General features: G+C 54.2%; 1 protein-coding gene across 3 annotated transcripts; it reads left to right on the forward strand.

The window, feature by feature from the left end:
- Nucleotides 1-1,691: 1,691 nt before the first annotated feature.
- On the forward strand, nt 1,692-14,861 carry PCIF1 (phosphorylated CTD interacting factor 1). 3 transcript variants are annotated; one of them, XM_074406591.1, is made up of 17 exons: nt 1,692-2,035; nt 4,673-4,840; nt 6,200-6,342; nt 6,434-6,558; nt 7,685-7,822; nt 8,017-8,147; nt 8,262-8,416; nt 9,937-10,084; nt 10,180-10,263; nt 10,503-10,602; nt 11,695-11,857; nt 12,465-12,706; nt 12,848-12,934; nt 13,019-13,203; nt 13,893-13,986; nt 14,082-14,257; nt 14,358-14,861. In XM_074406591.1, exons 3-17 carry the CDS (start codon nt 6,219-6,221, stop codon nt 14,587-14,589), a joined length of 2,184 nt encoding a protein of 727 aa, XP_074262692.1. In that variant the 5' UTR covers nt 1,692-2,035; nt 4,673-4,840; nt 6,200-6,218; the 3' UTR covers nt 14,590-14,861. The 3 variants fall into 3 exon arrangements, with proteins under 3 accessions (XP_074262692.1, XP_003936519.1, XP_074262693.1); XM_003936470.4 differs by having other exon boundaries at nt 1,696-2,035; nt 12,534-12,706; XM_074406592.1 differs by lacking the exon at nt 1,692-2,035 and adding an exon at nt 2,472-2,673.
- The last annotated feature ends 93 nt before the right edge of the window (nt 14,862-14,954 follow it).

The raw sequence follows: 14,954 nt of genomic DNA on the forward strand, positions 1-14,954 counted from the left end.
GGATAATCACTACATGGTTTTTACGCTTTACTGTAAGGAAGGACTAGCTGGGGACCCTGGAAAACTTGGCATTCTGTAGATCAAGAGTGACCATGTAATTTATTGTCCAAAGCAGGACTTTTTTTTTTTTTGAGATGGAGTCTCGCTCTGTCACCCAGGCAGAGTGCAGTGGCACGATCTCGGCTCACTGCAACTTCTGCGTCCCGGGTTCAAGTGATTCTCCAAGTGATTCTCCTGCCTCAGCCTTCCGAGTAGCTGAGATTACAGATGCTCATCACCAGGCCGGGCTAATTTTTTGTATTTTTAGTAGAGACGGGGTTTCGCCCTGTTGGCCAGGCTGGTCTTGAATTCCTGACCTCAGGTGATCCAGCCACCTCAGCCTCCCAAAGTGCTGGGATTACCGGGGTGAGCCACTATGCCAGGCCCCAAAGGAAGGCACTTCAGAGAAAAGAAGCAATATTAGTAATTATGCCAGGGCAGCAGGCATAAATCAAGACTGGCCCCTGCCCTTCCAAATCTGAGACAGAGCCCAGGAGTCCGGTTTCCCATCCAGCCTCTTATCCGAACCGGAAGCTGTGCCGGTTCGGATAAGAGGGCAGAAACTGCTGTGCCTATAAGCTGGCTTATTTCTGGAAGGCTCAAATCTACTTACTTTGCAGCAATGCTGACACGCCTGTGAAATGATCACAGCTAACACTGATTCAGCACTTAGGAAGTGCCAGGTATTGTGCTGAGGACTTTATATGCATCACCTGAGTTAATTCTCAGCAAACCTTTATGAGGTAGGTGGATTTATTATCTTCCATCGAGGAAACTAAAATTTAAATTGGTTAACTCCTTCAAGGTGGAGCTGGGGATTAAAATCAGATGAGGATCTGAACCCTCGTTCTCAATTACTCGTTATCAGTGCCTCCGTTTGTCTTGAGCCTCCCCCGGCCGGCCCCCACGCTGAGTGCAGCCGGGACCACAGACACCTGAGAGGCTGCCCGGCGGGGGCACCTGCAGCCTCTGGCTCCACACAAGCGCCGGTCTGACAGCAGCTGGCAAGCTTGTTCTCTTCTCAAACTAGCACTGGAAGGGCTGCTTACTCGGGAGGCCAGAAGTGGGTGGAGATACTATTCTGACGCCTGCGGGCCCCTACCAAAAAGAATCCCGCAGAGCCGGAGGAGCATCTCACAGCTGCCCGTTCCCTGCCAGGCTACCCTCCGTAGCCGGTTTGAAGGCTCAGTGAGGCTTTGAACCGCAACTAATAGCCACCGATATGTCAGTGTTGGAAAGGCCCTATGATGCAGTTGATTTCCCATCTTTACCCAAAACCATCTCTATTACATGCCCCCACAAGGCTAGTAGTTCCTTCTAGAACATTTACAGCTTGGGCTCGATGTGCATGTACCCGAGCATGGGGCAGGGCTGCATAACATTCCGACACCACGCAGCACAGAGGCGCAGAAAAGGCACTAGACTGACCGGAAGTGGCAGAACCGCGCGGGTACCAGGACCCAGGTCTCTGCTACGTACGGAGCCTGCGTCACTAGGACTCCTCCCCTGGGCCGACGGCCGAGCCAGAGACCCCAACAGGTTCTAAGACGGTCCCACGCCCCCGAGTGCGCACGCTCAGTCCAACCCCGCCGGGCACCGCCCACCAAGAGTATGCGGCTCCTGCGGGTGTGCCGGCGGGGGAAACTGAGGCGGGGGCGTGCCAGTGAATTCATTCCTTCCTCAGTCCACCCGCAGGCCTACAAAGCTCTCTCCCTCCTCAGTGTCCCAAGGAACAGCAGGGACAGGACGGATGGGAGGAAGGGGAGGGGGCCGAAAGCAAGCTGGGTGCGAGAAGACAGCCGACCCTGCCACACTCAAGATGGCGGCGAGGCCGTGGCGAGGTCCCTCAGAGGCGGTGCCAGCGCATGCGCAGCGCGGAGTCCCGGCCCGGGACACAAGATGGCGGCAGCGGCGCTGGGGAGGGCGAGGCGGAGGCGGCAAAACGGGCGGTCGAGCAGAACGTGTAGCCGCGTCCCCTCGAGTCCGCTCCGGGCAGGTAAGAGTCCCAGGAAGCCATGGTCCCGCAGCGAGCCGCGCCAGGGTCTGGGGATCCGAAGCCGAGCGACGGCGGCCCCTCCGGCGCTTTCTGCTCGGGGCTGTCGCTTGCCCCGGCTCTGTTGCCGCCGCCATCTTAGACCCGCGGGTGGGCAGCCGCGCCGGTAGCCGAGGTGAGGGAGGTGGGCCCGGAGTGCCCGAGAGGAGCGGCCTCTAGAGCCCCTCCGCTGCTGCCGCCGCCACCGCCTTTGTGTCGGTCTCCGACTCTGAGTCGCCTCAGCCCGGGGGCGGGAGCGCGCGGCGGGGCGGGGGGCGGAGCCCGGGAGATGGGCCGGCGCGCGCGCGCCAAACAGCCCATCCCCACTAGGGGCGGGGGGCGGGGGGCGGGGGGCGGGGGGTTAGGTGCGCGCGCGCGCGCTGGGGTTCGCCCCCTCCTCGCCTTCGCGCGCTCTGGCGCCTGCGCACTTTGTTAGCCCTTTGACTCCGCCCTACTGGGCCGGAGAATTCTGACTGGTACGTTGCGGGGATGGTCCCGCCCCTCCTTCCTCCAATCCCGGACTCGGATTCTGGCTTCTGGTGGGTTCCTCCGGTTGCGCAGATAGGTGTTTATCCTTGAAGAGCGGTGATTCTCAAGCTTCGGTATGCGTGGGGGTCGGGAAGCCACAGGATAAATAAAAACCTTAAGAGCAGTTATGTCTTACTGAGAGCGCACAATACTGGACTCTACGCATAGCGGTCGAGTGATTCCGGTTTAAGAGCCGGAAAGCAGAAGAAGGGCCCCGAATCCGGGTCTGTCCAACTCCAGGGCTGCCGCTTTGGTCAGAGACCTGCGGCACTCAAGTCACGTGGGAAATTAAAAATGGTTTTAATCGCAAAAAATGGGCAAATTTTTTCAAATGGCGTGAAAAAGTGAGTCATCCTGTTTCCAGTCACTCTTAGGGTGCGTTTTAAAAATACTAATTCTTGTGTGCCTCCCCTCCGTATTTCTGGCTCCCAATATCCGCAGAGAGGCACAGGAGTCTGAAAATATGTATGTATATTTTACAAACCCCGAGATGATTCTGATGCACAGCTGGCTCTGGAAATGCTGCAGTGTCCCCATTCGGCCTCACACAAGCTGTGCCGCTTGTGCGTAATCTGCAAAGTTCATCTACCCAGTACATCAATACCACAGGATGTTTTGGGACAAATATTTTTCAATAAAGGCAAGCAAGATATGTCACATAATGTGTTTGCATGTTTTTATTTTTTGCAAGACATTATTCAGAGCGTGTCTTTCACTTGCTGTGGGAGGCTTGCGATTGTGCCCCCAGATCAATATGTATGTATGTTGATTTTTCTCTGGTCTAAGGGTACTTTATTTTTATTTTTATTTTTATTTTTTTATTTTTTTTGAGACGGAGTTTCGCTCTTGTTACCCAGGCTGGAGTGCAATGGCGCGATCTCAGCTCACCGCCACCTCCGCCTCCTGGGTTCAGGCAATTCTCCTGCCTCAGCCTCCTGAGTAGCTGGGATTACAGGCACGCGCCACCATGCCCAGCTAATTTTTTGTATTTTTAGTAGAGACGGGGTTTCACCATGTTGACCAGGATGGTCTCGATCTCTTGACCTCGTGATCCACCCGCCTCGGCCTCCCAAAGTGCTGGGATTACAGGCGTGAGCCACCGCGCCTGGCACTTTATTTTTTGAGAGGTGAGGTCTTGCCCTGTCACCCAGGCTGAAGCACAGTGGCATGAACATACCTCACTGTAGCCTCGAACTCCTGGGCCCAGATGACCCTTGCACTTCAGCTTCCTGAGTAGCTGGGATTGGAGGTGCAAGTTTTTTTTTTGTTTGTTTCTGTTTTTTTTTTTCTCGGGCCGGGCGCACTGGGTTACGTCTGTAATTCCAGCACTTTGGGAGGCTGGGTGGATCACTTGAGGTCTGGATGGCCTGGCCAACATGGGGAAACCCTGTCTCTACTAAAAATACAAGAAATTAGCCAGATGTGGTTCTGCACGCCAGTAATCCCAGCTACTCGGGAGGCTGAGACAGGAGAATCGCTTGAACCCAGGAGGTGGAGGTTGCAGTGAGTCAATATTGTGCCTTGCACTCCAGCCTGGGCGACAGAGCGAGACTCCCATCTCAAAAAATAAAAAAATTAAAAAAACAAAAAACAACCGACCAAGCAAAAAACTTTGTTGCAGAGCTGGGGTCTCACTATGTTGCCGAGGCAACTTCTGGCCTCAAGAAATCCTCCCACCCCAGTTCCCAAGTTGCTGGAGCCACTGTGCCCAGCCTAAGGGTGCTTGAGTTGGCAGGACTGCCTATAGAGTTTGTGGGGCTCAGTGTAGAGAATGAAAATATGAGCTCCTTTTAAAAAAGTTATTAAACATGTAAGGCAGTGACGGCAGAGCTTTAAACCAAACTCCGGGCTTTCCTGAATATGGGGACCTGTGCAGCCGCACAGGTCAGGTGCCCGTGAAAGCAAGCCTATTGGTGACATTTTCATCCCTGGTGTTCCCTCCTCCCCATTTCCGGCGCGTCCTGCCCTGTCCTGGAGGCTCCCAACTTGCTCTTTGGTTTTGCTCCTCTCGTTGTCCCTGCTCTGCAGCATCCCACAGGTCTGTGACTCTCCATTTTCCTATTTGCTCTCCAGCTGCTGATGCAAGGAATCCCCTGGGCCCCCGTCCACGCCACTGCTGACCAGCCTATCCGCCTGTGCTGAGTCTTCCTGCAGGCCTTTCCTCGCCTCTGTGGGACCCTGTGGGGGTCCATCCGGCTGGAGAAGAAAACCCTCTCATGCTAGTGTTGCAGACCTCAGAGGGTGAGAGAAAGGGGGGACTTCAGTCTTGAAACCTGTGGGCTCAGCCCCCAGGGCACCAGGAATTCTTCCTACCCAGAGAATCAAAGCAGCTTTTTTTTTTTTTTTAAAACCTTGGTCCGTGGTTCTCAACCTTTGTTACCAAGACCCTTATTGTTGTACATATGTCTTTTACCCCCTGCATTTTTATCTGCCAAACTGTACCGCTGGAGGAACCATTCACTTTTCCCTTTCTCAATTAACAAAGACGACTGTGACAGAGTGTGCAATAAAATCAATGTTCCAGTGATTTTTATGATGTCTTCAACAACCAATCAGAGCTTCTGGTCAGCATGAGATAATCGTTGGGACCACAATGAGTCGATAAAATGTCAGCATGAAAAGATAACTGATGTTTAAGCCTGCCTTGTGGTTTTGTGGATAAAACTTTGATGTATTTTGGGTGGTGTGACCTACTGAAAACAGTTCTGTCTCAGCCCCCAGGTGTCTAACAGCCCCAGGCCAGAAGCACCTGAGGCTCATGCTGGGTTTGCTTTGGGATGGGGAGGAGGGAATACAAATCTGAAGGAACTGGCCTCGCTGCTGCTTCTTACAGTAAATATCCACCTGGGGATTATGAAGGGCTGAATTAGATAGTCCTCAGTTGCACTGGCTCTTTTAGCGACAGATTGCTTCCTGCTGTGTAGTGTAAAATAAGGTGGCCAATTAGATTCCATGCCCTTCCCTAGTGTGCTTTGTTCCTTTTAGATTTTACTGGTTGGGAGCGCAAAATCCCATCTCCTCCCGAGTTGTTACTATTTCTTCTTGTAGGAATCGCTTCTTAAGGGCAGATCCTGTTTGGTCTTGTTTGCTGCTCTTGCTGCTTTGTAAATATTTGCAGAATCCATCGTGCACCTGCTGGGTTCAGGTCCTGTGCTGAGCCCTGCAGAGAGCTGAATTGGACCAATTCCTATTCCTGGAAGTTTTAACAGTTTAGTGGAGAGAGAAACTCAGATGATAGACCAGACCATCTGAGCCAGTGCTACGATAGAGTTGTTGACAGCCCTGAAGAGGGGCTCTGACCGCTTGGCCTGGGGAGGGGAGAGTCAAGGAAGGCTACCTGAAGGATGTGAACCCTTCAGAAGAGAAGGCAGAGAAGAGGGGGAGGGGCATTTTAGGCAGAGGAAGCAGCAGGAGTGCACCCATTGAACAGCTGTAATTGCAATTAGATCCCAGGGCTGCTGCTGTGGCACCATGCTGGCCCTTTAGTATAGGACCCTATTGGATTTCTCCATATCCGTGGGTGGTCACTGGGGCCCCTGGGTGGATTGTAATTGGCAGGTGAGGGGTTGGAGCTGACACTCTTCAGTCTCTGTGTGGCAGGTCCTGTGTGGGTGCGGAGATGGCCAATGAGAATCACGGCAGCCCCCGGGAGGAAGCGTCCCTGCTGAGTCACTCCCCAGGCACCTCCAATCAGAGCCAGCCCTGTTCTCCAAAGCCAATCCGTCTGGTGCAGGACCTCCCAGGTACTGAGGGGAAGCAGCAGTTGGGCGGTGGGGTAGGAAGGGCACCCTGGGAGCAGCCCTGACCCTGGTTGGGCCCCATGCCTGTTTGCAGAGGAGCTGGTGCACGCAGGCTGGGAGAAGTGCTGGAGCCGGAGGGAGAATCGTCCCTACTACTTCAACCGATTCACCAACCAGTCCCTGTGGGAGATGCCTGTGCTGGGGCAGCACGATGTGATTGTGAGTGCCAGCCTAGGGTGGGGGGTTTCAGAGTGGCCTCTGGCACCTGGGCCTTCCCCAGATATACCCTGAACAGTTGTTCAGTGCCCAGCCCTGTGCTGGCACTTGCGTATACAATGACAAGCAAGACAGACACAGTCCCTGTCCTCATGGAACCTACACTCAGATAGGGCAGACTGACAGGTGAACATGGTTGTGCAGCTGCTGCACGGTGGGCACTGTGCCATGATGCAGGAATGAACAACACAGACTTGCTCCCTGCCATCGCAGAGCACCCACAGGCTGCTAGGAGACCGTGCAATTACAGTTGTGGTCCTCGTATGAGGAATAGCGTCCGAGTACATCGGGATCCTGACCTACTCTGGGGAGGGCAAGGAGACAGGAAAAGCTCTGAGAGTGAGTGTTTAAGGTGAGCAGGTTAGCAAGTGAATGGAGAGGAAAAGAACATTCTAGGATCTGACATGTCAGTATGACGGGAAGTACAGGCATTGGCTGTCTGGTGGGAACATGGGCTTTTGGGTTCATCTCAGCTGGGGCAGCATTTCTTTACCAGGCGCAGTTGAGACAGTTGGCATCTCCGTTTTGCAGGTGAAGACATTGAGGTTCACAGATGGGTAACAGCTGGCCTAAGACTTCAGTTAGTAGTAGGCGTAGCAGGACGCACAGCTGATGTGAGTTCAGGCCCACACCACTCACCACCATACATTCTCTCGTCGTTACCAAGAGTCCCATCTGCAGGGCCTTGCTTTTCACAACAATAAGCAGTTTTGAGTTTTTCCTTTATTCCTGACTTTCACTCTGTTCTTGAGGAAAATAATGTGTAATGAGCACTGATCTCATGCCAGATGCCCTGTTAAGCAAGTCATATTCACTGACTCATTTAATCTCAGTGGTGATGTAAGGCTTAACACGGCCACTCTGAAAGTAAGAAAACAGGAAGGGTAGTAGCACACCTGGTCAGTTGCAAGTCGCAGGCAGAACTGGAGCTGTGTTCTCTGCCTGTATCCCAACCCCTCTGCTATTCTCTAAGGAGTAGGAGCATGGGTGGGAGGGCGTGAGGATTCAATGTCCTGGGGCCCTTAAGCCACTGGCCCTGGTTGCAACTCTGCTGGTCTCCCTCCACCAGTCGGACCCTTTGGGGCTGAATGCGACCCCACTGCCCCAAGACTCAAGCTTGGTGGAAACCCCCCCGGCTGAGAACAAGCCCAGAAAGCGGCAGCTCTCGGAAGAGCAGCCAAGTGGCAATGGTGTGAAGAAGCCCAAGGTGAGTGTCTGCAGCCAGGAACCATCTGCTGAGTGGCCAGCTCACACGGGGAGTCCACAGGCTCTCTGCGGGGGCTGGGCATCGGCAGGCTGGCCAGGAGGGGGGCCCGGGACATGGTTCACTAGGTGTGCATTGTTGGATGGAGCCTCTCTGGTAAATCTCCTGACCTGACACCTTTGTGACTTTCACTACAGATTGAAATCCCCGTGACACCCACGGGCCAGTCGGTGCCCAGCTCCCCCAGTGTCCCAGGAACCCCAACGGTGAAGATGTGGGGTACGTCCCCTGAAGATAAACAGCAGGCAGCTCTCCTCCGACCCACTGAGTGAGTCCCTGCTGACTGGCTCGGGGCCACCCATTGCTAATGCCAGCCTGTCCGGGACTGTAGGGTGTGGCATGGTGGGCAGGGCATCCCCATCACTCCTCTCTCTGCCCCAAGGGTCTACTGGGACCTGGACATCCAGACCAATGCTGTCATCAAGCACCGAGGGCCTTCAGAGGTGCTGCCCCCGCACCCCGAAGTGGAGCTGCTCCGCTCTCAGCTCATCCTGAAGCTTCGACAGCACTACCGGGAGCTGTGCCAGCAGCGAGAGGGTACCTGCCTCTGGGCCGTGGCTTCCTTTGTTTTTACCCACCTTCAGCAAGAGCCAGGCTTGGCCAGGCCAGCTTGGGGATGGCGGAGTGGGGGCCAGTGGTGAGCCACGATCATGCCACTGCATTCCAGCCTGAGTGACAAAGCAAGATCCTGTTTCAGAAAAACAAGAGTATCGCTGGGCGCGGTGGCTCAAGCCTGTAATCCCAGCACTTTGGGAGGCCGAGGCGGGTGGATCACGAGGTCAAAAGATCGAGACCATCCTGGTCAATGTGGTGAAACCCTGTCTCTACTAAAAATACAAAAAATGAGCTGGGCATGGTGGCGCGTGCCTGTAATCCCAGCTACTCAGGAGGCTGAGGCAGGAGAATTGCCTGAACCCAGGAGGCGGAGGTTGCGGTGAGCCGAGATTGGGCCATTGCACTCCAGCCTGGGTAACGAGAGCGAAACTCCGTCTCAAAAAAAAGAAAAACAAGAGTATCTATACCTTAGGATTGTCACAAGGAGTAAGGAGTAAGTGAAATGGATAATTATTCTTTTTTTTTTTTTTTTGAAGATGGGGTTTTACCACGTTGGTTGGGCTGGTCTTGAACTCCCGACCTCAGGTGGTCTGCCCACCGTGGCCTCCAAAGTGCTTGAATTACAGGCGTGAGCCACCATGCCTGGCCATGGATAAGTATTAAATAAAATTTAGTTTTTAATTTTTTTAAGAGGATCTCGCTGTGTTGCCCAGGTGTGTCTTGAACTTCTGGGCTCAAGCCGTCTGCTTGGCTTGGCCTTCCACAGTGCTGCGATTACAGATGTGAGCCACCATGCCTGGCCTAGTTTCTAATTCTTTTTTTTTTTTTTTTTTAAAGACGGGTTTTCACCATGTTGGCCAGTCTGGTCATGAACTCCTGACCTGGTGATCCACCCATCTTGGCCTCCCAAAGTGCTGAGATTACAGGCGTGAGCTACCACGCCCAGCCTCTAATTCTTATGATTAGTAAATGAACCTGTTTAACTCTGCCCAAATACATAATCCTCTGGCTTCTCCCCTCTATTTTTTTTTTACATTATGTAATATTTTCTATTCTTTTCTTTTGAGACAAAGTCTCACTCTGTCACCCAGGTTGGAGTGCAATGGTGTGACCACAGCTTCAACCACCTGGGTTTTAGTGATCCTCCCACCTCAGCCGCTTGAGTAGCTGAGACGCCCAGCTAATTTTTTTTTTTTTTTTTTTGTAGAAACAGGGTCTCACTCTATTGCTCATGCTGGTCTCGAACTCCTGGGCTCAAGCGATCCTTCTACCTTAGTCTTCCAAATTGCTGAGGTTATAGGTGTGAGCCACTACACCTGGCTACTTACTAACACTATAAAACCAGTGATTTTTAGAATATATTTTGGGAAATACAGCCTAGAAGCTTCTGAAGTGGGACTGTGTCTTCCTCACTACCAAATGTGATGCTTCCTGTATGTGCCAGCCTCCAAGTGGGGCTGCTTGACTAAATCTAGGCCTTCAGCAGCTCTCCTGTCCTCCAGGCATTGAGCCTCCGAGGGAGTCTTTCAACCGCTGGATGCTGGAGCGCAAGGTGGTGGACAAAGGCTCTGATCCCCTGTTGCCCAGCAACTGTGAACCAATCGTGTCACCTTCCATGTTTCGTGAAATCATGAACGACATTCCCATCAGGTACAGCCCCACAGCTGGGGATGACCCTGGGCCATTTGGTTTCTGTGCCCAGTCACGTATAGAAGGTCTCTAACTCTGTCCACTCTCTAATGCAGGTTATCCCGAATCAAGTTCCGGGAGGAAGCCAAGCGCCTGCTCTTTAAATATGCGGAGGCTGCCAGGCGGCTCATCGAGTCCAGGTTTGCCTCTGTTTCCTGCCCCGGGAAAGATGGGTCTGTGATCAAAGTGGGATGTCGTAGGCCATCTGGCCTAGTCTCAGGCAGGGGTGTCATTGCTCTTGGTGGCAGAAGTGGGGCCAGCTCCCAAAGGCAGAACAGGGGCTGCAATGTAAGCCTAGGGCTTGCCGCCCAGCAAGCCCCTGAAGTGGGAGGAGGAGGGTGGAGCCAAGCCATCACTTTCTTCCGCCCTTGACTGGCAGGAGTGCATCCCCCGACAGTAGGAAGGTGGTCAAATGGAATGTGGAAGACACCTTTAGCTGGCTTCGGAAGGACCACTCAGCCTCCAAGGAGGACTACATGGTGAGTGGGCCCCTGGGTGAGGAGGCCAGTTTTAGGGCTCCGTGGCCACTTTCTCCAGGAAGCCTGTCCAGGCTGGGCCAGGCCTCCCCCAGTGGCCTCTTCTTGTGCAGTACAGCAGACCTTTGATGTTCATCAGTCCCCAAACTTATGACTGGGGAGATGTTTCTCTAGGCTCCTGGCTTTCTCCCAAAGAACATTTCCGTTACCAATCTTAATGGAGTCTTATGCTTGGCCACACACCACAGGTAGCTGCCTTTCAACCTAATAAATGTTCAGCATCTCCCTTGAGTAGAGTTTTGGAAACAGATTGACGGCCTGCTTTTTCTTGGGTGTGTGTTCATATCGTAGTTAAGAACTGCCATCAGATTCAATTCCCCACTCTTAATGTGTCCAAAACAATTCTGTTTTCTGGCCAAAACCTATCACTTCTTAAACCTCTCCACCAGCACTAGCAATGGGCTTTCTTTTCAGGACCATATTTCACAAGAGACAAGGTTTCGCACTTCACGATAGTAACTGTGTACTTGACACGTAGAGAGTGACAAAGGTAGGTGTACTCACTAGCCAGAGTGACTCATTCTCACTCTTCAGTTTTACACGTGTGATTCAGCGAAATCACAAGTCCCGACAGTCATCTTTGCAAGTAGCTGAAAGCTCAAATCTCAAGTCTGCAGCGGCTAAGCACCCCGTTTTGTGATTGTCTTTCCCCAGTAGACTGCAAACGGTGTAAGGTGGGACCGTGCTGGTTTGTCTGGTTTTCCGGTAATTATCATGGGATCTGGCAGTGTAACCCCAACAACAGCTACTGGCATTTATTGTACAATTATTGTATGCCAGGCGCTTGGTAAGCCCTTAAGGGAAATGATCACATTTAATATTCAAACTGCCCTGTTAGGTATCTTGTGTCCCCTTGACACATGAGGAGTAAGTGACTCAGAGAAGCCAGGGGACTTGTCGGAGTGACACAGCTAGTCAGCGGCAGAGCTGGTTCAGAACAAGGACTGCTGGACTCCAACAGCCCTGTGCTTACCTGCCAGCCAGCTGAACCCCTTTGGCCTCCACTAGTGCTCTGACCCAGAATGTCTCCTCCAGGATCGCCTGGAGCACCTGCGGAGGCAGTGTGGCCCCCACGTCTCGGCTGCAGCCAAGGACTCCGTGGAAGGCATCTGTAGTAAGATCTACCACATCTCCCTGGAGTACGTCAAACGGATCCGAGAGAAGCACCTTGCCATCCTCAAGGAAAACAACATCTCAGGTAGGGGAAAGGTGGAGCAGGAGGGCAGCTGTGATGCCATCAGCCCTGTACCCTGATGGAAGGGACAAATGAGGCTGAGCCTCAAGGCCATGGACTGGTTTGGGGCAGAACCTGCTGTGTCCTTTGGCTAGACTTCTCTGGGAAACAGGGAGAAATGACAAAGGGAGAACCAGATGGTGGTGGTGAAAGGCTGGGAGCTGTAGTTAGGTGTACCTGAGTTTACATCCGTTCTCTGCAAGCCTGACCTTCCCCAGACTGAAGTATAGCACCTGGTGGTAGGATTGTGAGAGTACTTAGAGGTAACTCAAACGGCTTGGCCCAGAAAGATCCCCAAATAAGGGATCATCACTATTACGATGATGGCGATGCAGTTCTTGTACTTCTGCCGGACAGCAGGACCCCTAGCCCTGAGGCTACTTGCCTACCAGCCCCAAGGCAGGACAGATGGGGGCCTGCTTCAGTACTGAGGGTGTTGACACAGGCCACCAGTTTCTGCCCTAGCGATTTGCTTGGCTGGTTTCTTTTTATGGCTTTTTGTTCCCTTTTTACTGAACTGGGCAACAGCATACTGATCTGTGGGATGGGACTTCCCTCTCTTGGTGCAAAGTGTGTGGCACCCAGCAGCTGCAGCGTGAGAATGAGCAGTGCGGTCCCTCACTGCTCTCCCTGCCCACAGAGGAGGTGGAGGCCGCTGAGGTGGAGCCCCGCCTGGTGTACTGCTACCCAGTCCGGCTGGCTGTGTCTGCGCCCCCCATGCCCAGTGTGGAGATGCACATGGAGAACAACGTGGTCTGCATCCGGTACAAGGGAGAGATGGTCAAGGTCAGCCGCAACTACTTCAGCAAGCTGGTAAGAGCTGCGGGAGGAAGGCCTTAGCTGATGGATGAGTTGGGGCCTGGGATCTTTCCTGGGCAGTCTCCAGCAAGAGGTCAGTGATGAGGACATGAGAGAGCACTGCTGAAGGCCACTCCTCTCTGTCCCACCCCACAGTGGCTCCTTTACCGCTATAGCTGCATTGATGACTCTGCCTTTGAGAGGTTCCTGCCCCGGGTCTGGTGTCTTCTCCGACGGTACCAGGTAAAGGCCTGGGGCAGCGGGGAGGGCTCCCCAGGAGGGAACAGAGAGGCTGAGCCCCAGGCGCTGACTGTGGCCACTTTGCAGATGATGTTCGGCGTGGGCCTGTATGAGGGGACTGGCCTGCAGGGATCACTGCCTGTGCACGTCTTTGAGGCCCTCCACCGCCTCTTCAGCGTCAGCTTCGAGTGCTTTGCCTCACCTCTCAACTGCTACTTCCGCCAGTACTGTTCTGCCTTCCCTGACACAGATGGCTACTTTGGCTCCCGCGGGTGAGAGCCAGGGGCTACCCTTTACCCAGGCCAGGGAGGTGGTCTCCAGAGCACAGGGCCCACCTTAGCCGACTGCTTCCTGGGCTGTAGTGTGAGGCAGGCTTGGGTGAGTCCCTGCCTCCACCTCTTACCAACTATGTGACCTTGGACATGTTGCTTAACTTCTGGGAGCCTGAGCTTTTCTGGCTCTGGGCAGGCATGTGACACCCCTAAGCCGGCCTGTGGGTTTCTCAGTGAGTCAGCTCAGGGTAGAATAGGAACACGTGGTCCCAGGCCCTGAGAGGAGTGAGAAGTGGGGCCACAGACCTCAGAGGCCTTACAAACTAGGGGTGCGGGTGAGCAGACAAGAGAAGGTAATGCTGTCTCCAGGAGGAAGAATGGCCAGGACCTCAAGGTCTGTAGCTCAGCAGCTGGGGATCTTGGGTGCAGCTTCTGCCATGGTGGTGGCAGGCTCAGAACTGGATCCCAAGTCCAGCTTGGTGAAAACGGCATCCCAGCCTGAGCCTCACTCACTGTCCTCATCCATTCAGTGGAGATGATCATGCCTTATGCCGCAATGAATTAGGGTGAATGCCGGCCTCTGGCTAGGCTATCTCCTCAGTGTGGTTGCCTAGGGTTGGGGCTGGTACCTGTTTCTGGTTGAGGGACTGGGTCCTGATGGGACTTAGAATGCTCACTCCTGTCCCCAGGCCCTGCCTAGACTTTGCTCCACTGAGTGGTTCATTTGAGGCCAACCCTCCCTTCTGCGAGGAGCTCATGGATGCCATGGTCTCTCACTTTGAGGTGGGTACGCTGTGAGGGTGAGGGGTGGGCAACGGGCAGGATTGCCAGCAACCTGGGAGGCAGCCCTGACACCCACCCTGTGTCCCCTCCCACAGAAACTGCTTGAGGGTTCACTGGAGCCCCTGTCCTTCATCGTGTTCATCCCTGAGTGGCGGGAACCCCCCACACCAGCTCTCACCCGCATGGAGCAGAGCCGCTTCAAACGCCACCAGCTGATCCTGCCTGCCTTTGAGCATGAGTACCGCAGTGGCTCCCAGCACATCTGCAAGAAGTGGGTGCCAGGGAGGGCAGGGGAAAAGAGGCTGGACTGGTCAGGCTGGGCTGACCAGGCCAGGCCCAGCCCCACCCTAAGCCGTTGTCTTTGCCTGCAGGGAGGAAATGCACTACAAGGCTGTCCACAACACGGCCGTGCTCTTCCTACAGAACGACCCTGGCTTTGCCAAGTGGGGGCCGACGCCTGAACGGCTGCAGGAGCTGAGCACTGCCTACCGGCAGTCAGGCCGCAGCCACAGCTCTGGTTCTTCCTCATCATCCTCCTCGGAGGCCAAGGACCGGGACTTGGGCCGTGAGCAGGGCCCCAGCCGTGAGCCTCACCCCACTTAACATACCCTGCGGGGAGGAGGAGCCCCAGGGGTGCTGGTGTGGACTGCTGGGACTCGGGGCCCCTGGGGTGGCAGCGAGACCCCGGCTGTCACTGATACACCGAGATTCTGGCTTTGCCAAGGCTCCCCTCCCTGCCCATCCCCAACTCCTCACCTCAGACTCCAAGTCCCATGTATATAGGTCCTGATGCCTTCCCAACCCCACCCCTCACCCTGTTCCCACCTTGTTTCATTTGTAAAAGGAAATACAGAAACCCCCTCCCCCCCCAAGAATGTGTGAGGGTCTTGAGGGCAGAGAAGACTCAGGCAGCTGGAGCTACTTCTGGGACCACACTCCCTTTCCTCCAAGCGTCTCCTCTTCATGGC

Source organism: Saimiri boliviensis, chromosome 9, assembly GCF_048565385.1.
Source record: "Saimiri boliviensis isolate mSaiBol1 chromosome 9, mSaiBol1.pri, whole genome shotgun sequence".
Classification (NCBI taxonomy): Eukaryota; Metazoa; Chordata; class Mammalia; order Primates; family Cebidae; genus Saimiri; species Saimiri boliviensis.